The sequence below is a fragment of the Eumetopias jubatus genome, unplaced genomic scaffold, assembly GCF_037043125.1.
Source record: "Eumetopias jubatus isolate StellerSeaLion01/CBP00866 unplaced genomic scaffold, mEumJub1_p1.0 scaffold_4, whole genome shotgun sequence".
In the NCBI taxonomy this organism is placed as follows: domain Eukaryota; kingdom Metazoa; phylum Chordata; class Mammalia; order Carnivora; family Otariidae; genus Eumetopias; species Eumetopias jubatus.
The window spans coordinates 127,920,360-127,943,264 of record NW_028274810.1 but is presented as its reverse complement, the minus strand read 5'-3'; the positions used below and the strand labels follow the sequence as shown (position 1 = coordinate 127,943,264).

Genomic DNA, 22,905 nt, shown 5'->3' with positions numbered 1-22,905 from the left:
ATACAGCAATCTTTAGTATCATCGTGTTCACTTCCTCCCAGGAATTCTGACAGCGGGTGTCCAATCATCACTTTTTTCTCTTACCACTGTCGTCATGTTTCCCATATCCTGGTAAAATTTCTCCTATTTCTGTTGTAATGTGTTTTTTATTTGACACAATGTTTTCCTTCTTAAACAAATTTATTTTTAAAGGAAACTTTATAGAAATTAAACACCCATTTCACTGACCATAAAAGGGGCATTATGTAAAAACATAAAACAAAGCAATATGCTGTCCTCTTTTTTTTTAAAGGCGGATTAGCAACTGTTAGAGATATGAGGACACTAATGTCATCCTTTCTCCAAGACACAATCAGAAGGACTGAAAATCTCTGAGTGACTTCCTCACTCTGTGTCTCATTACTTAAAGCTGTGTCCATCTACAGTCACCCCCACCTCCCCTTCAGGCCCCCGTCATATTGTATTATTACTAACAATTTTCACTTGGCATTTGTTATTTTCTACCTGAATGGGTTAATTACACCTTTATAGCTATACCCCATCCCCCTGTCTTATTTCTCTTTATATCTTCCGTAGTTCATAAGTTGACCTCATACCAAACACATGCTGAAGAAAGTCTCAGTTGAGTTGAATATTTAGAGCTTTGAACAAACTTATCAAGAGAACCTACTCCTCCAAAAGTCAAAGTATTTTTAAAAGAGATTGGTGAGAGAGAGAGTATTCAGGAGATCTTCTGGTTCCCCTTGTCCTCTGCCCTCCTGATTTCTCAGAGATGTGTACCCAAACTATCTCATCCAGGCCACTGTGGTTGAATATCATGGATGTCCTTTTGACTATACGTATTCTATTCAGCAAGGAAGAGGGCTCAATACAAAAAAAATGTATACCTTTCATGCATGAATATACCAGAAACAAATACTCTAAGTGAAACGAAGGCCAAGTAAACCAGAAAAAAACTGGATGTGTGATTTATTATATTTAAGATTGGTCTATAAGGCTTTAAATATGTCTGTCATAATTAACAGTAAATGAATGCAACTTTACAAAATCAGTATTTTGATACAGTACAGGACTAAATGTGGCAACAGTGCATTGGAAAAATTAATATTTCCTCAATGCAAATATCAAATTTGCAGCACCATTTAGAAGCTTCCACTAAAAATGCAAGCTGCAGTATTTATTACAAGCTCTACTCAGAACACGAGACTACCTAAATCAAGCATTAGAGAAAAACAGTGGAGTCATTCAGGCATAATATGTCAGATTTGGTACAGGATTAAAATACTAACTTTTTTTAATGTCCTGGTTTCAAATTAATAAATACAAAAACAATATAAAAATATACACCAGTTGATAAGACTGTACTGCAGATGATCAGATAGTTAGATCTCACTCTCGTACGTATGCAGGTATGTCTTTAGTGTTAGAATTTCTGGATAGCTGCGGCTCGTCTTTCGGAAGAAATCCAGACTGGTGAGCTGTTCGATGTCCCGCACCCGAGCTGTGTGCATCTTTATGAGTTCTTCCACCCACTGCGACTCGTCCTCTGAGCTCTGCAGTGGAAACAGAATACAATCAGAGCCAGACTCTTCCAGAGGAGATTCTCCAAGTCCACAAATGAGCCCTCCATACTCCTGCACCCAGAGCCAGTGTGTCGTATTCCTTCCTGGCTTCCTCGGCTGCTCTACCACATTCCTGTTGGGAACGTGCCACAAATACCTGCCCTTGGCTGTAAACATTTTCAACAGCAATTAGCTGTACCAAACAAATGAGACATGTGGTGTGAAAGGGCATTTGACTCAATAGGTTTTCAGAACATAAATCAAAATTACAAAAACCAAAGGTCCTGGAGAATTCAGCAATGTGTCTCTTTCCCGCTGCCGTTGAACTACACCGGGGAGCACAGAGCACGAGTAATTTGAAATGCTCTTCTGACGTCTAAGGGAAGTGAAGAGCTGATGCCTAATGCACAAACTCTCATGGGTGCATTCCTGGTCTTTTGGAAGAACCCACGATATCAAGTACGTCGTCCATCAAATTGCAATGAATTGATATTTGAATGATGAGTTCCACTTAAAGCTGCTCAGTAGCTACACCTGGCACTTTGGAGCCCAAGAGGCCTAGGCTGGAATTGTGGCTTTATGACTTCCTAGATAGGAGACCTTGGCCAAGCTACTTAACCTCTCTAGGCTTTCTTCATTGGTTCACAAGGAAAATAATGCTTACTTCAGCAGCTCCCTGGACAGTAGGAAGAAGAGAAGAAAAAAGGGGGGTGGGGCAGACAAAAGATAAAGTAAGGAAACAACGTCGTGGAAAAAAGGAAGGAAATCTCTTTCTGTCTTAGCTACTTGCCAAGATGGCCCCATTGGCACAAATTCCAATGAAAGACGTCCGGATGTCCCACACTAAATAATTTATTCATATCTAAGATGAAAGTAGAAAGTCATTCAGGAGGAGTAGTTCTTTACATTTTAAACATATCTTCTTTCACTTTTGAAAGAAAGAATAAGATCTGAGAGCCCTGAGAATTCTGGGGGAAATGGCTACATTCATTAGTAGACCTGAGGCAGGAGGGCCTTTGCCCCCAGAATTTCAATGGCTCCCAAGAGCCATTCTACAAGTTGAAGGGTGGCTGTGTGTCTGAGGGCTGAGTATGTTCAGAAATGCCCTCGCCCAACTCCTTCACCACCCATGGTCTCAATGAACTCCCCACCAAAGCCTGAGAACCTGCAGTGGGTTTTCTCGGAAAGCTCCAACCCACACAGACCTGGACAGGGAGCTAGAGCAGCTTTTGCCAATGCTAAATATGTACCACGAGGGTGTTGGTTCAGGAAACTGATGCCTGGCTATCCCGGGCAAAATGAAGAAATAGGAAGAAATTGCTTTGCAGGCTGGGGAAGTAAGGAGTTTAACCCTGCATGCCCCACCCTCCCAACCCAAGCTAACCAAGTTCTCTGCGATTCACAGGAAGAGACAGATCTAAATATAACTCTGCCCACAACGGGACTGACCAATCCTCACTGTGACCATATAATTAACGAAGTAGGAGGTCTCCAAATGGATCAGGACCCCCTCAGAGTAAGCAGAGTGAGCATGAAGCTATATTTTGGGAGAATTTTCATATTCAACTCTTCATTTGATTTTTCAGTGGCCTAGTTTTTCTTTTGTAAATGCAGTCATCCAAATATACAGACAAAGGGGTGAAAAGGTTTTTCCTAATTTAAATAGTGGCCAGCTGGGATTATAAGAATCCATAGAAAAAAGAAATTGTCTTTTGTTATTTCTTTCCTTGGAAAGTAATTTGCCAATTTCAATTGAAGGGCATTTTCTTCTGGTTCTCACATGCAAAAATCTCGCCAAACACTAGTCATTAGGAAATCCTGGCCATGCAACACAGGAAGAAAATATCTTCTGCCTGATGCAAGCTGGCAGTCTACAGAAATATTTGCTAGAGGAGACTCTGGTGTAAAATGCAAAACTAATAACATTCAAATAAAAGCTCATGCGCACCTAGGGAAGGGAAGGAAACACTTTAAAAATAAATAATTTAGAAGATAAATGCAAAAGCCCACCCGTCAACTTGCTTATTGTCTTTCTTGCTATGGACATTTACTCTTCACCCGCCTTTTCTTTCTGACTTTCTCCTAAGTAAGTTTGTGAATTCAAGCCCCAGCAGTTTTAAGGTGACCTTCAAAGCAAGGACAGGTGTCTGTGCAGGCAGCATAAGAATAAGACATATGCTTGCCATAAACTCTGCAATAAATATCTCTAAGTTCTAAGCAGAGTCAGGAGCGAGAAAGGAGAGGAAGACCTGTGAGGACATCTGTGGATTTCATTGGTCAGTTCTACAATTTGGGAGGCTGAAGAACGCCTTTGAATTGAGTGTCCCATCACCAAAGTCCCTTGACGACAGACACACTTGAACATATACTTCCCAGGAATCTAGGTGTACCTTAAGTGGCCTACTATCATCTGGAATGTCCCTGTAGTCTTCTATCTTAAAAATGCATGGCAATTTGCAATTTCACTCTATAATATATGGTTTAATTTTTTTTTTTTTTTTTTTTGCAAAAAAATTCACCTCCCCATTAGTTTTTAGTAAAACTGAAGTCCAAAGAAAGTATATCATGCTTTGCAGAGGCCTTACATCCCCCTGGTACACCACTGGCTACTCTCGTGGTTATGAGTAAACAAAATGGGGGAGGTCAAGCCAATAAGCTGACGTCAGCTTGCCTTTTACTTGCAGTCCCCCCTGCTTCTCCACCTCCGATCAAATTATTGACAAGATCTTACTGATCCTTCAGTATAATACTGCTGCCTTCCACTTTCTTTTTTAAATTTCCAAGACCACAACCTCACTTCCGGTTCTGTGACCTCAATCCCGTGAATCTTGCCAAAGCACTTTTTTCATGCTTGACCCCTTCCAACTTAAATTTATCTCCCTGAAGCAGAGCCCAAAATGCTGCTCTTAGGCGTTGGCGTTTTCCGTGGATACCTAATGCTGGTGTGATTGGGAAAGTTTCTAAGGTCCCAAGGTCCTGCTATGGAAATCTGATAAACTTTAAGGAGGATGGGCTTTTGAAGTCAGAAGCCTTGAAGCTAAAGTTCTGCTCTCCTACTAACTAAGCAGGTAACAACGTATCATACTTTTCCTTTATTACCTAGAGCTTTCACAACAGTGAACACAATGGGAGTGGGGGGAAGACCATATAAGCCTGCCTGGGGGAGTAAAGAGATGATTAGAAATAATCATCATATGTGGAGGACCTGCGCGGTTCTTGGCTCACAACATGGACTCAGAAAAGGGTTGCAATTATTACCTCTGCCACTACGGCTACTATAACCGCTACTTTTATTTTAAATTTGATTCCAAGCAACTTTTAAAACCTTATGTCCCCCTATTACTCTCATCCCCAATATTCTGGTCAAGCTTCACTAGCTTTCTTGGCCATATTTCAAATTTCCATTTTTTTTCCTGTATTGCTTTCTTGGCTTTGGGCATATCCACAGCCTCCATCTTCACCCACAGCTGAAGCCATAGTCCAACAGCTACCTTGTCCATGAAGCTGATGACCTCTGGCGAAGCTACTTTTTTTAAATTCGATTAGCCAGCAGATAGTACATCATTAGTTTTTGATGTCGTGTTCAACGATTCATTCGTTGCGTATAACACCCAGTGCTCATTCTTAGGGCTCTGTGCCTTTTGTAGCCATTTCTGCACCTGTTTTATTTGCTCTGGCCCATTGCAGACCCCTGGAATAGTAAGTACGTTTAATAGACTGCTCTTTCTCCCAGAGCGCCTTACACCATTTAGGAACCAAGTGGGACTTGTGACTAAATCCCTCTCCGGTAGATTACATCCCTGCTCCTTCTATTCTATAAGGCAAAATCATGGGGACTATTACTTCTAAAATCAATCTTGGAGCACAGCCTTTCTGTCACATTAAAGAGATCTGGGGAAGGGATGTGATCTGTCCCCAAGTGTAGGCAGAATGAGTACAGGGCCAGGAGCCCACTGCATGGCTCCCATCCCCACCCAGGGCTTTCTCATGACGCCTTCTTGCCTCCATGGATGAGTCATCTGTGGTATTTGAGAATGGGGTGACCTGTTACAACTGCTCTCATAACTAGCAGTAGATGAAAAATCTGATTTATAAAGTATATATGCCTGTGTGTCTTTAAAAGAAGTTTTTATTAGAGACACTTTCAAACATCCACAGAAGTAGAGACTAATATAAAGAACCCCTGTGAATTCTTACCTAGTTTCAACAATTATCACAACGTTTGCTCCTTTCATCCTACCTTTACAAAGTATGTCTCTTGCAAAAGCAAAAACATTTGGGGACTCTGATCATTTGACAAAATCACACCCCTAATTAGAACTACAATAAATGTACACCCCCATGCTCCTCCTCCCCACACCCTTACACTGAAAATTGAAAGTTCAAACACAAAGTTCCCAGGTGATAAGCAAAATTGTCTTTGGGTCTTTTCTTCTTTCTACTTGGTTACACTGTATAGTCCAAATGGCTTACAATAAGTGTGTAAGAGTTTACCAGTGGGAATCTAAATTAAGAAACAAAGATGACTCATTTTAGTGGACTCTTGTCTTTGAACTCACATTGCAGCTCTCCTCATTGTCCGGCCTGTGAGGGATGATGAAGGAGGAAACGGACAGGGGGCCGTCACACTTGTCGGCAGGCTGAGTGAAATCCAGGCAGCTGGTGATGATGCTGTAGTAGTGAGTTGGTACGGGAATAGAACTGCCCTCCACATACCTGGAACAGGAAGGAAAAATAGAATGACCATCAATGTAGTAGCTTTCTTTTTAAAATGGTGACCAATGAATATTGCTTAGGTCACTAAAATTAACTCCCCTTCAACGGAATCATTTTTCACTTCTAAGCACTAGCCTACTCCTGTATTTTGAACATAATGCTTTTGCTGCCTGGAATCCCCTCTTTCTCTGAACCTGGCAGAGTGGAAATGAAATTCTAGGCAAAGAAAACAGCTTGAACCAAGACTTAGGGGCTGGACATGATGAACAGATCAAGATAGTAGAAACGTAAGGCTGGAAGAGTCAATAAAAAGCCATAATTTGGGGCCCCTGGGGGGCTCAGTCCATTAAGCGTCTGCCTTCGGCTCAGGTCATGATCCCAGGGTCCTGGGACCGAGCCCCACATCGGGCTCCCGGCTCTGCCTCTCCTCCCTACTTGCGCTTTCTCTCGCTACCTCTCTCTCAAATAAATAAATAAAATCTTTTTTTTTTTTTTTTAAAGCCATAATTTGGTGGCTTCTGAGGGCCAAGTTGTGGGATTTGGGCATTATTGTTTAGGGAGTAAGACCTCATCGAACGTTTCTTGCCCAGAAGAGTCATCACGAGACCCCACGTTTCAGGAAGATAGCTTGCATAGGATTGTAAAGTGGACCTGAGGGAGGAGGCACTGGAGCTAGGGGAGTACTAAGCCCTTTCAAACCACAGTGAGATGCTGAACTTGGTACAGAGAACTCATTTACTCAAGGAAATACTAAGGACTGATGAGCTAGTGATGAACTTAGAAATTAAAAAAAAAAAAATCCTTTCCAGTAAATTGAAGTACAGAAACTCACAATTCCTTACCTGGTTTTCTATTATCTTAATTTTAATCATTTTCAAAATATATGATTGAAATGATAATTTTGGCTAAAAGCTGTTAACAATATCAGCAATAAAATAAATGTACGATTAAGATGAAATTTCTCTTACAGATGATGAGAAAGGGAGTAAGATAACTCCTCTTTTATTAATTATATATATATATATATGAAAAAATAGCTTTTTATTCCTAATTATCTGTGAAGCACAATTAAACCCTCTCATATTTTGTGCCACTCTCTGTTTCATACATGTATAAAGTTAAATGACTTCTAAAGAGGGGTGCCTGGGTGGCTCAGTCGGTTAAGCAGAGGACTCTTGATTTCAGCTCAGGTCATATCTCAGGATTCTGGGATTGAGCCCCATGGCAGGCTCCCTGGCAGGATTCTCTCTCTCCCTCTGCTTCTCCCCTGTATGCATTCTCTCTCTCAAATAAATAAATACATCTTAAAAGAAATAAATGACTTCTTATGAATTTTTTGTATTTGTATCTTCTTGCCTTCTCCACCAAACTTTAAGCTCCTTCTGAGCAAGTATGCCTTATCTTTTTATCTCTCCAACAGTATCATGGAGAAGGATAGAAACAACTAGATTTGACCAAAGTCTATATAGAATTTCCTATTAAGATATACTGAACCAGGGGCACCTGGGTGGCTCAGTCGGTTAAGCGTCTGCTTTCAGCTCAGGTCATGATCCCAGGGTCCTGGGAGTGAGCCCCACATCAGGCTCCCTGCTCAGTGGGGAGTCTACTCCTCCCTCTCCCTCTGCCCCTCCCCCTCCATTCGTACTCTGTCTCTCCCTTTCTCTCAAATAAATAAATAAATAAATAAATAAATAAATAAATAAATATCTTTAAAAAAAAAAGATATACTGACCCAGAAAATCTAAGGGATTCCAAAAGTCCCCCCCAAAAAATGGAGATGAGGGAAAATTATCATCTTTCCACTGAAGAGCTGTTAAAGAATAAATGACAAATTTTTAAAAAATCTTTTGGTACATTTCTCTCATGGAATGGAAAAGTGCATTTATTTACCGCAAAACTCCATTCCATTCCAACCACCATTACCACATTTAATCAAAGGTCCCAAAGCACTGAAGAAATCACAAGGAGATTCAAAGAGCAAAAGATTTCACAGGTATGAGCTCTTCTTGAGCGTGTGAATATTTGAAAAAAAACAAAAAAAGAGCCTTAAGTGAGCTCTTAGAATTTAAAAGTATACACTGAGTAGAAATGACAAACTTACTGTTTGATTTTGTCCTGTGTGTCATGTAAGCCATCATAGTCATAGTCAAAAATTGGTCCACTTATCACATTAACTCCATTTCTTTCCGAAGCATATTTCTTCACCAATACCCTTTGGAAATAATTCCAGATTCCTGTTGGGGGGGGGCGGGAAATACATTCTTCATGAACAAAAACTCCTTGCTGTGGTCATATTCTCTTTTAGGATGCATTCTACAAGCCAAATGTCACAAGCCAAGAGACAGTAGAGCTGTTGCGATTCTTGAAAAGAATTTGCCCTGAAATACCAGCTGTGTGTGTGTCATTTATGAATCAGCAGAGAGAAAGGTATGGAGACATTGGTAGGGGAATTTAGCTCACCTCGCCCAATAAGTCAGGGAAGGGTTCCTCACTGACGTGGCTCCTGAGTTCTGAAGGATAAGTGGGTATTTTCTAGGCAAAGGGAACCGTGTGTACAAAAGAGAAAGTACTGTGTTGGTGAGAAACTGAAAAAAGGCCTTAGTCTACCTTTCCTTCCTTCATGATCTCATAGATAACGCTTATTTCCAAGTTTGTGTCTCTAGCCCTGACCCTTCCAAGGAGCTCCAGGCATGTTATTCAACCACGCATTTCATGGTTCTCTTGAATACCTAATAATCATGTCTAAAAAAATTATCCAAACAGAATTCTTGGTCTTCATTCCCAATCCTGCTCAAACTCCTGGCTTCTCCATCAGTTAATGGCACTCACTCACTCACATGTTCAGGTCCAAATCCTACGAGTCATTCCTGATGTGGCTCCTTGTTTCATATACACATTGAACAAGCCCTGCCGGGGCCACTTCTGTAATACTCTCCCATCACCCAAATCTGACCACCTCTCACCATCTTCACTGCATCCATCCTGTCTCAGCTACTATCTTCTTTGCAAAGAACTACCGCAAAAGACTACTTCCCAGATCCCAGTGAGAAACTCTTACTTCTCCGCAGGCCATTATATAATAGCCATTTGGATCATTCTGCACCGTAATTAGATTGTATCACATTCTTCCCAACTTCCTGTTCCTAACATTCCAGATGATGTATCACTGCAATTAGAATAAAGTTCCAACTTCCCATTGTGGCCCCCCTGCCTACCTGCATGGCTTTACTTCCTACTTCTTTCCCCATCAGGTACATGGGTTTCTTCCTGCCTTCCTATTTGCCGAACTTGTTTCAGACTAAGCTTTTGCATTTGCTCCTCCTTATTTTGGGAAAACTCCCTGATCTGTGCACGTCTGTTTCTCCTCCTTCACTCATTTCTCATTTTCAAGGTCATCCCTGAAGAGGACTTCCCTGCCCGCCTTAGCTCCAGTTTATATCATGGTCAATCAGAATGACAGAGAGGAGGAGAGTGGGGGAAAAGGAAGGGCGAAAGAAGGGAATGACAAGAGGGCAGGAAAGGCACATAGTGAGTTGGTTCTGAGATGTTAGGTTTCACTTAACCACCCTCTACCCTACATGGGGGTTGTGAGGTTCAGGCTATCACTTCTTATCTCCCTTATTAAAAAGCACTTGGCTGTTTTTCTCATGGTGCTTCTACTGTTCTTTATACCTTCTGATACTCTACCCTGAATGAGAAAGAGCAGCCCACCAGAGCCAAAATGCCACAGTTATTTGTAAGAAAGAAAGGAGGACAGTGGGAGAGAAGTTCAAATGTTAAGCATAAAAATTGGGAAGGCAGAGAGAGAAAGAAATAACAATGAGAGCAGTCAAAAGGCCAAACCCACAGACATGTGGCATGTGAAAAAACCATTCCCCTAGGGAAGAACAGCAAGCCTTCTGTGAGAGGCCTCTTGCCATGCCAGCCTCAGGGTGGTACCGTGTGTTTCCTTTATTACTGCTTGGTCAATAAAGCATCAGTAAAGAATAAAGAAATCCAGGAAACCCTGATTTGTGGAAATTAAATGAAGATGCATTCCATGTAATATTACAACAAATATATCTATGTGGGTTTCTGAAACATTTTTCAGTTGGGCCTAAGAAAAAAACCAGGAAATCTCCTTTCAAAAGCTTACTTTAATTTTTACTCATAAGCAAAGGATTCTACCTTTGAATAAACCTTCATTTACTAACTAGGACATCAAATAAACATTTTTTTTTTTTCTCTAGACCATGTTGGTCATTTCACCAACATCAAGTTGGGGAAGCTTGCCACTGTTGACGACACTCCACAATCACATGTTTGGATTCTGAGACTGTATTTCAGCCCCAAGAGTCCTGTAATACAGCCAGTGCTCGTTTGCCAAGTGGAAGTAGGTAGAGGTGCTTCCTTTTCCTACCTTTCCTATAAGCATATAAGTCTCTTCAGTGTAAAGGGAGGTAAAAGTTATTCCAGAATGCTTTCTCTATGTTTGAATACATGGATGAATAGATGGATCGATGGATGGGTGGGTGGGTGGATGGATGGATGGATGGATGGATGGATGAGATGGATGGGCAAATGAGTGAATTCTTTGTAATCGGAAATAGAAAATGGACTATTCTGGTCATTGGACAATTAAGTCATAAATCCATATAAGCCGTAGAGATCATACAATCAATTCTCATAATTTTATAAATGAGAGGTTAAATGACATTTTTATGATTACATAGCTAGTGGTCATACTCTGGGGACCAGAACTTGGTTTTGGGGGCTGGGATCTCTGTACCTCTACCATTCACAGCATCACTATTATCCACAAAAATATTTATGTTATATAACAAAGAAATTATGGGTGTTCAAAGAAACTAGAATACTTTGCTAAGCCCTAAGACCATCTGAATTTAATACTCTCATAATTCAGAGGACCCTTTAAACTCTTTCTGGGTTTCAAGGTCAACATTCAGAATATATCATCACCATCTACCCTAAAAGAGAGAAGTGCTAGTGGCTTTAAATTTAACATTCAATAAATAAATATAGGTGTTTGTTAAATGTCAAGTGGCCTCCAAAGCACAAAGAAGACCCTTCTTACACCAATATAATGAACGCTGAAATAGAAGGAACACCAGTTTAGAAGCAAAATACAAACTTGCTTTAGTACAGTTTCTGTCATTTATGAATTGGGTCATTTCTTGTGACTTTCATTTTTCAATTATAAGCAAGGGACAAACAACCTACCAACCTCCCTCACAGATTCATATTTTGGATTAATGGTAGAGAATTTACATGAAAGTTCTTCAAAAATTTGGGCACCTGGGTGGCTCAGTTGCTTAAGGGTCTGCCTTTAGCTCAGGTTATGATCTCAGGGTCCTGGGATTGAGCCCTGCATCTGGCCCCCTGTTCAGTGAGGAGTCTGCTTCTTCCTCTCCCTCTGTCCCTCCCCCCGACTCATGCTCTCTCTCTCTCTCTCTCTCACTTTCGCTCTCAAATAAATAAAATCTTAAAAAAAAGAAAGTTCTTCAAAAAATATAAAAGCTAAACACGTGAAAGACACTATTATTATCAAAATTAACATAGAGGTAGAAAAGGTAAGTGGCAAATTTAGAAATATTTCTTTTCATAAATAATAGTTTACTAGGTAAATATCAGACTTACGTTTGAAAGCAGGGTACATTGGAACCATATTGGTTACAAGGAATGCATCATATTTAGCTTCCGGTGAAGAGCTCAGATCTAAATATTAGGCAAACAAATAGTGTCCATTACTTACCAAAATCTACACCAATGAAAAATCAATCTTCTAAAATGGTCCAAACATCATGAAGTGAATGGCGAATGGATCTACTCCTTTTATTTCTACTTGGTCCCTACTTGATAAGCATTTCCTCCTTCTTCTCCCACCCAATGTCTTTTCTTTACCAAGAGCTGTCTCCCCAAAATCTTTACAATGCTTTTTCTTCCTACCTAGTCTTGGGTCAACTCCGTATTATGTAAAAGAATTCCTTGATTTCACTAGCATAATTTGGACTTAAAACATGTCATCAAGCCACTGAGAATAAAAGAGCTTCCCATATTCTTAAGTGATCACCTGTATAGTATTTAAAACATTAATGTCTTAATGATACACTATTTCACTTTCAGAGTCCCACTTAATGATGTGAGGGGGCTCACTGTATACTGCCTTGTACTTCAGAATTCTCCTAGAGAACAGGATTTGTGAAAAGTGGTCTCTCTTATGACCGATTTTGGAAGGATCCCATAGCAGTTCACCTCTTCAGTCTCTTGAGTTCCTCTCTTGAAGAAAACCTGAAGACCACTGAAATCCTAACAGTCCAGATTCCAGAAAATAACATCCCTCTAGAATGGTCAGATCCTGATATTCTGTAACTTACAAGGAGGGAAGAGAAATCCATAGGACATCTGTTTATCATTTTTGTAGGCCAAACAGCTTTGACTGAAACTCGGAGACACACGGACATCAGGCCGGACACAGTTGGTCAGGTACTCGGGGACACTGGAGACTTCTGCCTGTAAGGTGAGTCAGAGGTAGTTAGGAATGCCATCACAAAGACCATGCTAAAGCAATGTGGAAATATGGAAGCCAGGCTGCTCTATCATGAACAGCCAGAACCAAAACCCCTCTAGCTTTTACTAGAGCTCATACTCTGATATCCTGACTCCAAAAACAAAGCCTCAGTTTTAAATACAGTAAGCCAGGAATTTTCAAACTCTTGTATTTTTTTAGTGGCAGAACTCTTTTATCAACATCTTAAGTAAAACAACAATATGAAAAGCAGAAATTGGACTGCTGAAGTAATGGATAGGATTCCATGGAAGACAGCTTAAAAAATAACACTCTAAGAAATAATATAGACATATCATCTATAAAAAGAGAGACTGCATATACATCTGTATACCAGGGCAAATGCACACGCACGGGGTACAAACCAACAGGAAGCTGGGTTTGCAGCACTGGATGTATTCACTTGTAATCGGAAATAAAAACATGCCTCAACTGCCAAATACATTTTTCTTATCCAGATATAAATTTACCTATCTCATCTTCACCAAAACTGAAACCCCAGCATAAAATCTTTATTAAAAAAAGAGGATGTTGACAGTCAGGGAGGCTGTGCAGAGGTGAGGCCAGGCGTATATGGGAATTCTCTGTGCCTACTCAATTTTGCTGTGAGCCTGAAACTGCTCTAAAAAAAAATAAAGTCTATTAAAACAAACAGCCAAATCTGGGTGGCTTCGGTAACTATTGGGCAATGGCAAGCAGAGTCAAAGCAATGAAAAGCATTAGTATACTCCCTTTGATACGTTGATAATTTAACATATTCCTGTGAAGTTATTAGAACACCGAATAAAGTGTAGTTCAAAATAACTTGCAATCGATTCGATGTAAGATTTCTTTCATCAAGAAAAATTAAAATCTTTTCTAAGACAAATTTCTGTTAGGTAAGCAATCATTACATTAACGCAAGGAATGTAATCACATGAAGAATATAAAACCAACTTTTTCAACGACCTGTTTGGAAATAGTGTATGATGTCCAGAGAGGCATTAGGAATATTTCACTATAACCACTTTCAAAGTCAGTGTGATATAAGATATCATATCTAGTCCGATAAAGTACTGCGGGCCGTCCATAGAGGAGGTGTCTCTCTAGGAAAGAGAACATAAACCATGTTAAACATATATTAAACTACAACAAATGTGAAATAAATATTGGAAGAGTCAAGGTGTCCAAAATTTGCTTGTTTACTTATTAATAGTGTAGTTCCTCCTTCTTAATTTAATCAAGTTAGTTTTCCTAACACTTTGCCGTTTATCTGACCACCTAAGCATGGGTCAAAGCTTACTGTTAGAAAGTATAAAGTAAATGCCATATTCGTTTTAATGCTTTAGTTGTGAAGAATTTTAATCTGTATAGGAAGGAAACATTATAATAAATATTGAAATGATTCAGCTGAATGGGAAGTCAATAGGATTGATTTTTATAGAATTCGTTCATTTGACCCCTGAAAAGGCTCATCAAATTAACCAATGATTTAATTAAGAGGAAGGCACTCTTTGATCATTATTTGCAAACTGCAACTCAAATAATGCATTATTTCAGCATAAACAGTGAGTAGTAATGAGCATTTAAGTAAGCAGCTTTGTCACATGGAGGAAAACTCTTTAGGTAAGAACTTAAAGGAACATGTATAGATAAAATAAGTGGGCATTCAAGAGGGTCCTTTGAATACAGAAGGGGGAGGGTCATCACATACCAAAGAACTCAGTTAAGACCCAAGAATGTGGACCTCTAAGAGAAAGCTCTCCTCTTAGGGGTTAAAAAAAAAAAAAGTTCTGAAACCTTACTCTTTTAAGAAGAAATGGGAGTTTAGTGCGCAAACCTTCATTCCACACCCACAATAAATGCCTGGAGCTTGAGATGCCCATTTTGGATAGGCTAAAGTCAGAACTTCCATAGATTCTTGGAAATTGGGGTCCTACAGACCAAAATATTTAGAGATTGAGGCTTAGGCAATTCACAATTCCCTAAGTGATAATAAAAAAAAAATTTATGATTATTTTTATTAGAGAAAATCAGTTCCGGCAATCACTTATTAAATTATGTATACATGTTGCTTTAATTAAAGTATTACCATTCTATGCAAGTAACAGAGAAAATTCTTCGTAGAATATTTTTGCAAGACTTTCCCAAGTAGAACTGCTGATTTGAGGCAAAGTGACCCACACTGCTATCGCAAAAGCCTGTTCTGGGTCATTTGGCTTCTTCAGCATTGCAGTAAATGGAGAAGCCTTGTTTAAGCTGCCAAATTTGGGGACCCACCCTAAGAATTAGAACATAATATGATAACCTTATATAAATGAAATATAATGAACAAATAAAAAGCCAGCAAATCATAACAGTAGTACTTGGGGGCAGTTAACCAAGTCAGACTTTCCTTTAAAACTCAAACCAAACCTTTTCTAGGTTCAAAATTTCCATTAATGTTTTCCTTGTTTTCATTTTTGTTGCCTCTGAATTTCCTGGTTTCAGCTGGAAGCAGAAGTATCAAAATTCTTTGAGAAGCTATTTTCTTTTTATCATTCAAGTTTTAATGCTTACCAAACACATTCCTCCAAATTCAAATGCAAACCTACCATCCAATCTATTCCATTAAGAGACAACAAAACAGCAGTCCCGTTTTTCCTTGCAACATCCCTCCTAAGAGCAGCCAGCAGCAAAACAGTCTTGGGCAATCGAAAGATTCCACCAAGTCTGGCTTTCTCTTTAGTCCTCATTTACTTCTGCGAAGGCTGGTTTATTTATAACACTCTGGTCATTATCATCCTTAGCAACTCTATGCTGATTCCTTTTCTTTCTACCAAAAATGGCTTCTCCAACAGTCCTGTCACCCTTCTCCCTTCCAATTCTTCATTAATGTATTCTCCCTCATCAAAACATTTACTGATTATCTTTTTTGTGCCAGGCCTTGGGCTATAGTAGAGAGATACTGGGCAAAGATAATTATGAGAGCGTTCTTAACTGATGGAGGAAAGATGTTAGGGTTCAGAGCCGAAGGCCAAGAAAGAATTCTTGAGACATCTTTGGTGCAAAAAGGTGGTTTTATTGAAACACAGGGGCAGGACCTGTAGGCAGGAAGAGCTGCACTGGGGTCATGAAGAGTGGCCCCAATGATATACTTTCAAGTTGGGAGGCGGTTAGGGAGAGCATAAGTCTTTAAGGAATTTGGAAGCAAGGTTTCCAGGACCTTGAGGGGGCTGGCTGTTTTTAGGAAAAGGTCATTTACCTAATAAAACCTTAGTCATGAGACCCTTCAGATGTATATCAGTGGGTCATATGCTTGGGGGATGGTTGCCAACATGTATCTTGGAGGGTAGAGATAAAGGAAGTTTCCAAAGGGATTTTTATATGTTAAAGTAGACTCACAGGATCCTGGGGGTCAGGCCAAGATTGCCTGGTGCCCTTAGCAAGGTATTAACTTTGAAGCAGCTGAGCTCCTAGAGGAATGCCACTCTGCCCGTTTCAAGGACTTGTCAATGGGCTGTAAGTAGTAAGGAAATTTACTTTTTCTTTTGCCTTTGTTTCCCACATCATTACCTTCAAAAAGGTCACAGTTCAATGGGAGAGACCAACATGGCACAAATAACTCAAGTGCAATATGGTATGTGCCACATCAGAGAGACCCACAGAGTGCAGTGGGAACACAGAGCATGATGAATGCCGTGGATGGGGATGAGACGGCATCAGAACAGGCCTTAGAGAATGTAGGAAGCTAAGCCCGCTGCCCTGGCATAATTGTTAACAGTGCCCCTTTCCATACTCAAATGTGCATGACAAATGACATGCTCACATAGTCCAGTCCCCTGTGGAAGAGAAATGAAGGAGAGAGGGAGAGAGGGACAAAAGGGAAAGAGACATGTTAAGATTCACTTTCTTCTGAAAGATTTCCCCAGTTAAGCTTCTCCATCTCTATTCACTCTTTTGCTCTGAATGTGTAGAAATGTGCACTTCGGGGCACCTGGGTGGCTCAGTTGGTTAACGGTCTGCCTTAGGCTCAGGTCATGATCTCAAGGTCCTGGGATTGAGCCCCATGTCAGGCTCTCCGCTCAGCAGGGAGTCTGCTTCTCCCTCTGCCCCTCCCCCCACTTGTGTGCACTCTCTCTCTCTCTCTCAAATAATTAAATAAACTCTTTAAAAAATTAAAAAAAAAAAGAAATGTGCACTTCATAGCTCTTCAGAAATGTGCGCTTCATCATAGCTCCCAAGCTAAGCACAATTGCTGTTTTGGGCACATTTGTGCTGAAGCACAAATATATCATTATGTGACTTTTTCTTAACTGTCAACAGGGCATATATGGCATGAAGAAAAAAACAACACAGTGGTTTTGACAGTTTCCTAAAATCCAACCAATTTCCCCAATTAACTCAAAGAATTTACTCAGGTCTTCCTGAAGAATAATTGTTTCATCTAAGAAAGAGGTGAAATAGTCTTTGCAGTAAGAAACACAAATTTTATGGTCCAGAATCAAAATTTAGATTTTCCTTTTTCAGTTTGTCAGAGTATCAAAGAACCACTGATTCTTGTTCACAACCTGACTCTGCTACTCTTTGTGACATCTTGGGCAAGCCATCCATTGCATTTCTGTTTAGCAGAGTTCCTGCTTAAGCCATAAAGCTGTATTTGAATCTCAGTCTCTGGACACATAAGCTCTTCATCTTGAGACCAGCCACCTCAGATATGAGCCTGCAAACCTCTACTTTTGGAAATACGCTCCTCGTGACTTCTTGATATGGGTCTAGCGTACTCCAGGTCTCCTCAGGCTGGGTTCCTGCTGCATGGGATTCCACACAGTCTTCATCCCATACCCCAGTTCCCTGCTTACAGTAGTCTCTGGCATGTTGGGTACATGCCAGGATTCTCCTCCAGATACCACATTTGGCAAAATACTGCGAGGCAAATCTTTTTAAGTGGTGTGGACTTCCCCAAGGCTCATTCTTTTGTCTTCCAGAATTTGGTCATCCAGATGTTGAGTCTGTCTTTCTTTTCCCTCCTCAGCTTCCTGATTCATATTCTCACATATTAGCTGGCTGACTTGAGAGCCACATGAAAATCTCTCTTTTTTGGTCTTTTTTTTTTAAAACATTCACTCCCACATAACATACCATTGGATTTTACCACATAATCTCTATCTAAGGTCTTTCCTTTTCCTTCATTCTTTCTCCTTTCCCTTGCAAGTGCCTGTTATCATTTATGGCCATGTCAACCTCCTCTGAGATTTGATTCAATGCCTGTTAATGTCCCATTCTTTCTTATCTTAACCCTTAAGACACCATGCTGTAATTCATCAACCAGCTAAATCTCACAATAAAATAATAATTTAATGAGGATAGAGATTTTCTCTGTTTTGTTCATCATTGTATCTCTACCTCTAACAATACCAAATGCATAATATCTACTTGGTCAGTACTCATTGAATAAATGGATGATTGTATTATTTTTTTAAAACACTGTTCTTTATGACTCTCAAGAACTGACTTTCTATATATAACCTGCCTATTAAAACCCCGACAGATACACTAGCCAGATCAATATCATCTTCATTTTACTAATGAAGGAACTGGAGGTTCATGATTTGTAGAAGATAATTCAGCTACAAAGCAGTACCCAGAATGTAGGCCTCTATCCTCCTGGTCCATTATTCTTCTTTTGCATTTTGGGCAGTCTCCAAGTCCATGCTGCTAGGTTATCTAAGGGTGGGCACACTGGAATGAAGATCCAACTACTCCCAGGCATGAGTTCTGCCTGAGTCATGTTTGGCGAGAAGCTAGTAAGAACAGCAATGTGCCTTGGAAAAGAAAAGCAAAACTGGAGGCATCACAATTCTAGACTTCAAGTTATACTACAAAGCTGTAGTAATTAAAATAGTATGGTACTGGCACAGATCAATGGAACAGAATAGAAAGCCTAGAAATGAACCCACAACTATACAGTCAATTCATCTTAAACAAAGCAGGAAAGAATATCCAATGGAAAGACGGTCTCTTTAACAAATGTTGGGAAAACTGGACAGCAACTTACAAAAGAATGAAACTGGACCACTTTCTGTCACCATACACAAAAATAAATTCAAAATGGATTAAAGACCTAAATGTGAGACAGGAAACCTTTAAAATCCTAGAGGAGAACACAGGCAGTAACCTCTTTGACATGAGCTGTTGCAACATTTTTCTAGATATGTCTCCATAGGCAAGGGAAACAAAAGCAAAAATAAACTATTGGGACTTCATCAAAATAAAAATCTTCTGCACAGCAAAGGAAACAATCAACAAAACTAAAAGGCAACCTAAGGAATGGGAGAAGATACCTACAAATGAGATATCTGATAAAGGGCTAGTATCCAAAATATATAAAGAACTTAAACAACTCAACACCTAAAAACAAATAATTCCATTTAAAAATGGCAAGAAGACATGAATAGACGTTTTTCCAAAGAAGACATACAGATAGACAAGAGACACATTAAAAGATGCTCAATGTCACTGATCATCAGGGAAATGCAAATCAAAACTACAATGAGATATCACCTCATACCTACCAAAATGGCTAAAATCGACACAAGAAACAGGTGTTGGTGAGGATGTAGGGAAAAAGGAACTCTCATGCACTGTTGGTGGGAATGCAAACTTGTACAGCCACTCTGGAAAACATTAGTGAGTTTCCTCAAAAAGTTAAAAATAGAACTACCCTAAGACCCAGCAGTTGCACTACTAGGTATTTACCCAAAGAATACAAAAATGCTAATTCAAAGGATACTTGCACCACAATGTTTATAGCAGCATTATCTACAATAGCCAATATGGAAAGAGCCCAAATGTCCATTGACTGATGAATGGATAAAGAAGATACGGTGTATATATATATATATATGATGAAATATGACTCAGCCATCGAAAAATGAAATCTTGCCATTTGCACCAACACAGATAGAGCTAGAGAGTATTATGCTAAACAAAATAAGTCAGAGAAAGATAAATGCCATATGATTTCATTCATACGTGGAACTTAAGGAACAAAACAAATGATTACAGGACAAAAAAAAGAGAGGCAAACCAAGAAACAGACTCCTAAGTTTAGAGAACAAATTGATAGTTACCAGAGGGGAGGTGGGTGGGAAGATGGGTTGAATAGGTGATGGGGATTAAGGAGACCACTTGTGATGAGCACCGTGTGTTGTATGGAAGTATTGAATCACCAGATTGTACACCTGAAACTAATATTACACTGTCTGTTAATTAATGGAATTTAAATAAATTTAAATAAATCTATTAATTTTTTTAAAGAAAGAAGAGCGATTTGTATCAAAGCATCCAGTACTTCAGAAACAACTTCTAAACCCTGAGAAGCACTGAGATTCTCTTGATATTTTCTCTTCATATCAGCCCTTAGAATAAGAAGCATTTACAGAGAAAAGCACAAGGGCTTTAGTGCCACATAGAACTGGAATCAAATCTCATCTCAGCTTTTGAAAGTTCTGTGATTCCGTAACTTAACTTCCCAAAGCTTCATATCTCCCTGGGGCATTGCACTGTTCAGAGACAAAATAGGTAAAGCACCTAGCTCAGTCTTGACCCAAAGTGGTTGTAGTTGTAATTGCAGTGATTTTGTAAAAGGTGTATGCTCTCCTTCAATAACAGCAGGAATATTGGTAGGCAGAGGTTATTAAAGCTCAGTGACTGTTCCATCTAATTCATCTTAGATCTTACTATAAATCATAAGGAATTATACTATTTATTGATTTCTTTCAAATCTTCCCCAGCCCACACATAAGGATACACACAGAGAGAAACACAAGTATATCTCCTTCTTTCTCTAGCATAGCTAACATCTCCAGAAATAACAAAAGTTAGAAAGATCTCAGCATTGAAAAGAGCTACACAGAAGATTTCCTGTCTAGTCTAGTCCCTTTTGGCTTTGTTTTTTTCTTTAAGATTTTATTTATTCATTTGAGACACAGAGATACAGAGAGAGAGAGAGAGAGAGAGCGTGAGCAGGAGGAGAGGCAGAGGGAGAGGGAGAGGGAGAAGCAGGCTCCCTGCTGAGCCAGGAACCCAATGTGAGGCTCGATCCCAGGACCCTGGGACCATGACCTGAGCCAAAGGCAGACACTCAACCATCTGAGCCACCCAGGAGCGCCCCCCACCCCCCCGCCTGTCTGCTTTAAAGTTCACAAGAGTTATTAGTGTTTCAGTCATTTTTCTATCCAAACTAACTTCTTATTGTATGTGATAAAGGCTCCAATATATTTGGGGTTAAAATGATTTTTAATTCCTTTCTTCATGAAGATGATAGTGAATGTTAACCTAACAAAATATAAAACATTTTTATACCAATGTAAATAGAGGAAAGACTAAGGTAATAATAAATAGTATAATTATTCTTAAAGTGAAAATTATACGGGGCTATTGTGCCCAAATTGCTTGCTATGAGAAATTTAAAATTTTCCACTTTGTTCATTCATTCATCTATTGACTCAATGGCTCAAAGAAATACGTTTTCATTGCACAGCAAATTTGTTAAGACACGACATACATGTGATTTGGAAACAACAACAGTCATGCAATTAAAATCCGGAATTCACCACAAATGTAGAAATATTAAGGCTTTAGCAAGCAGTTTAGATCACTGTTTTTGAAGGTTATGTACTTTTTCCTCTTCATTATAGTGAAAGACTCAATCCTATAACAGTTTAAATATTTATAGCAAAATACTGCCTAAGATTAATAGACCTCCAGTATCCCCTGGGTTGTTTCACTGTGACGTACAGCTTGTACACATGTATTATGTGTGAGGGAGTTTGCGGCATTTGACATTAAGATAGACACACATGAAGGTTACAAATGGAATGTGCATAGTACGTGGTTTCTTATGAAAAAAAATCAGCTAACTACAGATGTGTTTAAAAAAACTAGAAATTTAAAATCTTTAAAAAAATAAAAGGGGGGCTCCTGGGTGGCTCAGTCGTTAAGCGTCTGCCTTCAGCTCAGGTCATGATCCCAGGGTCCTGGGATCGAGCCCCGCATCGGGCTCCCTGCTCTGCAAGAAGTTTGCTTTTCCCTCTCCCACTCCCCCTGCTTGTGTTCCCTCTCTCACGGTGTCTCTCTGTCAAATAAATAAATAAAATCTTTAAAAAAAAAAAAACTAGAAATAAAAATAATACAACTTTATATTAGTATAGAATTTTAAGTCTACAAAATGCTTTAAAAGCCTCAATATATATTCAAAGATATCCAGAAGGGAGAAGTAATATTCTGAACATGACATGTGTGTGCACTCATACACAGTGACTCAAATTCATGAAGTTCTACTGTAGTGGAGCAGACACCCAGTATTTCAAGTGGGAGACTAGATTTATGACCCAGGAAACACCATAAAGACCAGAGATAACTCTGACCAAGAAAATGTCACTTTGTGGCTTCATAAATGACTGAGATAAGACCCTTAAGGGCATAGCCAACGACCGAGAGACAGAGATTCAGGAAGACAGGGGAGAGACTATGGAAGCTTACACATTATCCAGAATCTAAACAAGGAAATGCTTTGCACATAATAAGACAATGGTGTATAATTATTTTTATTCCATGTAATAGCTCTAAAGTCTCTCTTGTACCATTAAAGACTGTCCCACTAGGTCAGAAGCAGACCAAAGAGATAGGCTACCATGATCTTCCCCTAATATTTTCTGTCACCATTGTGACGCCCATATGCAGGAAACTATCAGCGACACAGTGGACAGAACCAGATGATGTCTCAGAGAAATCAGTTCCTGTCCCAGTAGGCACTCAACTCACACCTATGAAGGTCTAGTTCCATGAAAGCATATCAACTTCAAGCTTCGGTAAGGTGAAATCATCTTGAAATAAGACACATTCACCTCTGAGTGGAGCAATGGGGAGGAACAGTCACTAGCTATAGCTCCTTCCAGCCCCAAAAGTCAGTGCTTCGCCTAAAGGTACTTATTTTCATGCTCAGAAGTTTGAGACTACTGTTTATGCTGAGTCGTGACATTGGTTTTGTCACATGAGAACACTGCCACCAAGTTAAATGCAGGATTTCTTCCCAAAATG

The 22,905-nt window shown here is 39.6% G+C and overlaps 1 protein-coding gene across 6 annotated transcripts in view; it reads right to left on the bottom strand.

Moving 5' to 3' along the window:
- Positions 1-941: 941 nt before the first annotated feature.
- The window catches only part of ENPP2 (ectonucleotide pyrophosphatase/phosphodiesterase 2), a 79,793-nt gene continuing 57,829 nt past the window's right edge, over positions 942-22,905 (bottom strand). For 3 of the 6 annotated variants that reach the window (XM_088022768.1, XM_028090849.2, XM_028090851.2), the window contains 7 exons: positions 15,238-15,312; positions 13,792-13,928; positions 12,653-12,788; positions 11,916-11,993; positions 8,380-8,512; positions 6,122-6,278; positions 942-1,553 (listed from right to left, as the gene is read on the bottom strand). In XM_088022768.1, the coding sequence (XP_087878894.1) occupies positions 1,383-1,553; positions 6,122-6,278; positions 8,380-8,512; positions 11,916-11,993; positions 12,653-12,788; positions 13,792-13,928; positions 15,238-15,312 (887 nt within the window). In that variant the 3' untranslated portion in view covers positions 942-1,382. The remainder of the gene's footprint in view (positions 1,554-6,121; positions 6,279-8,379; positions 8,513-11,915; positions 11,994-12,652; positions 12,789-13,791; positions 13,929-15,237; positions 15,313-22,905) is intronic. The other 3 variants (XM_028090854.2, XM_028090852.2, XM_028090853.2) reach the window with 1 other exon arrangement.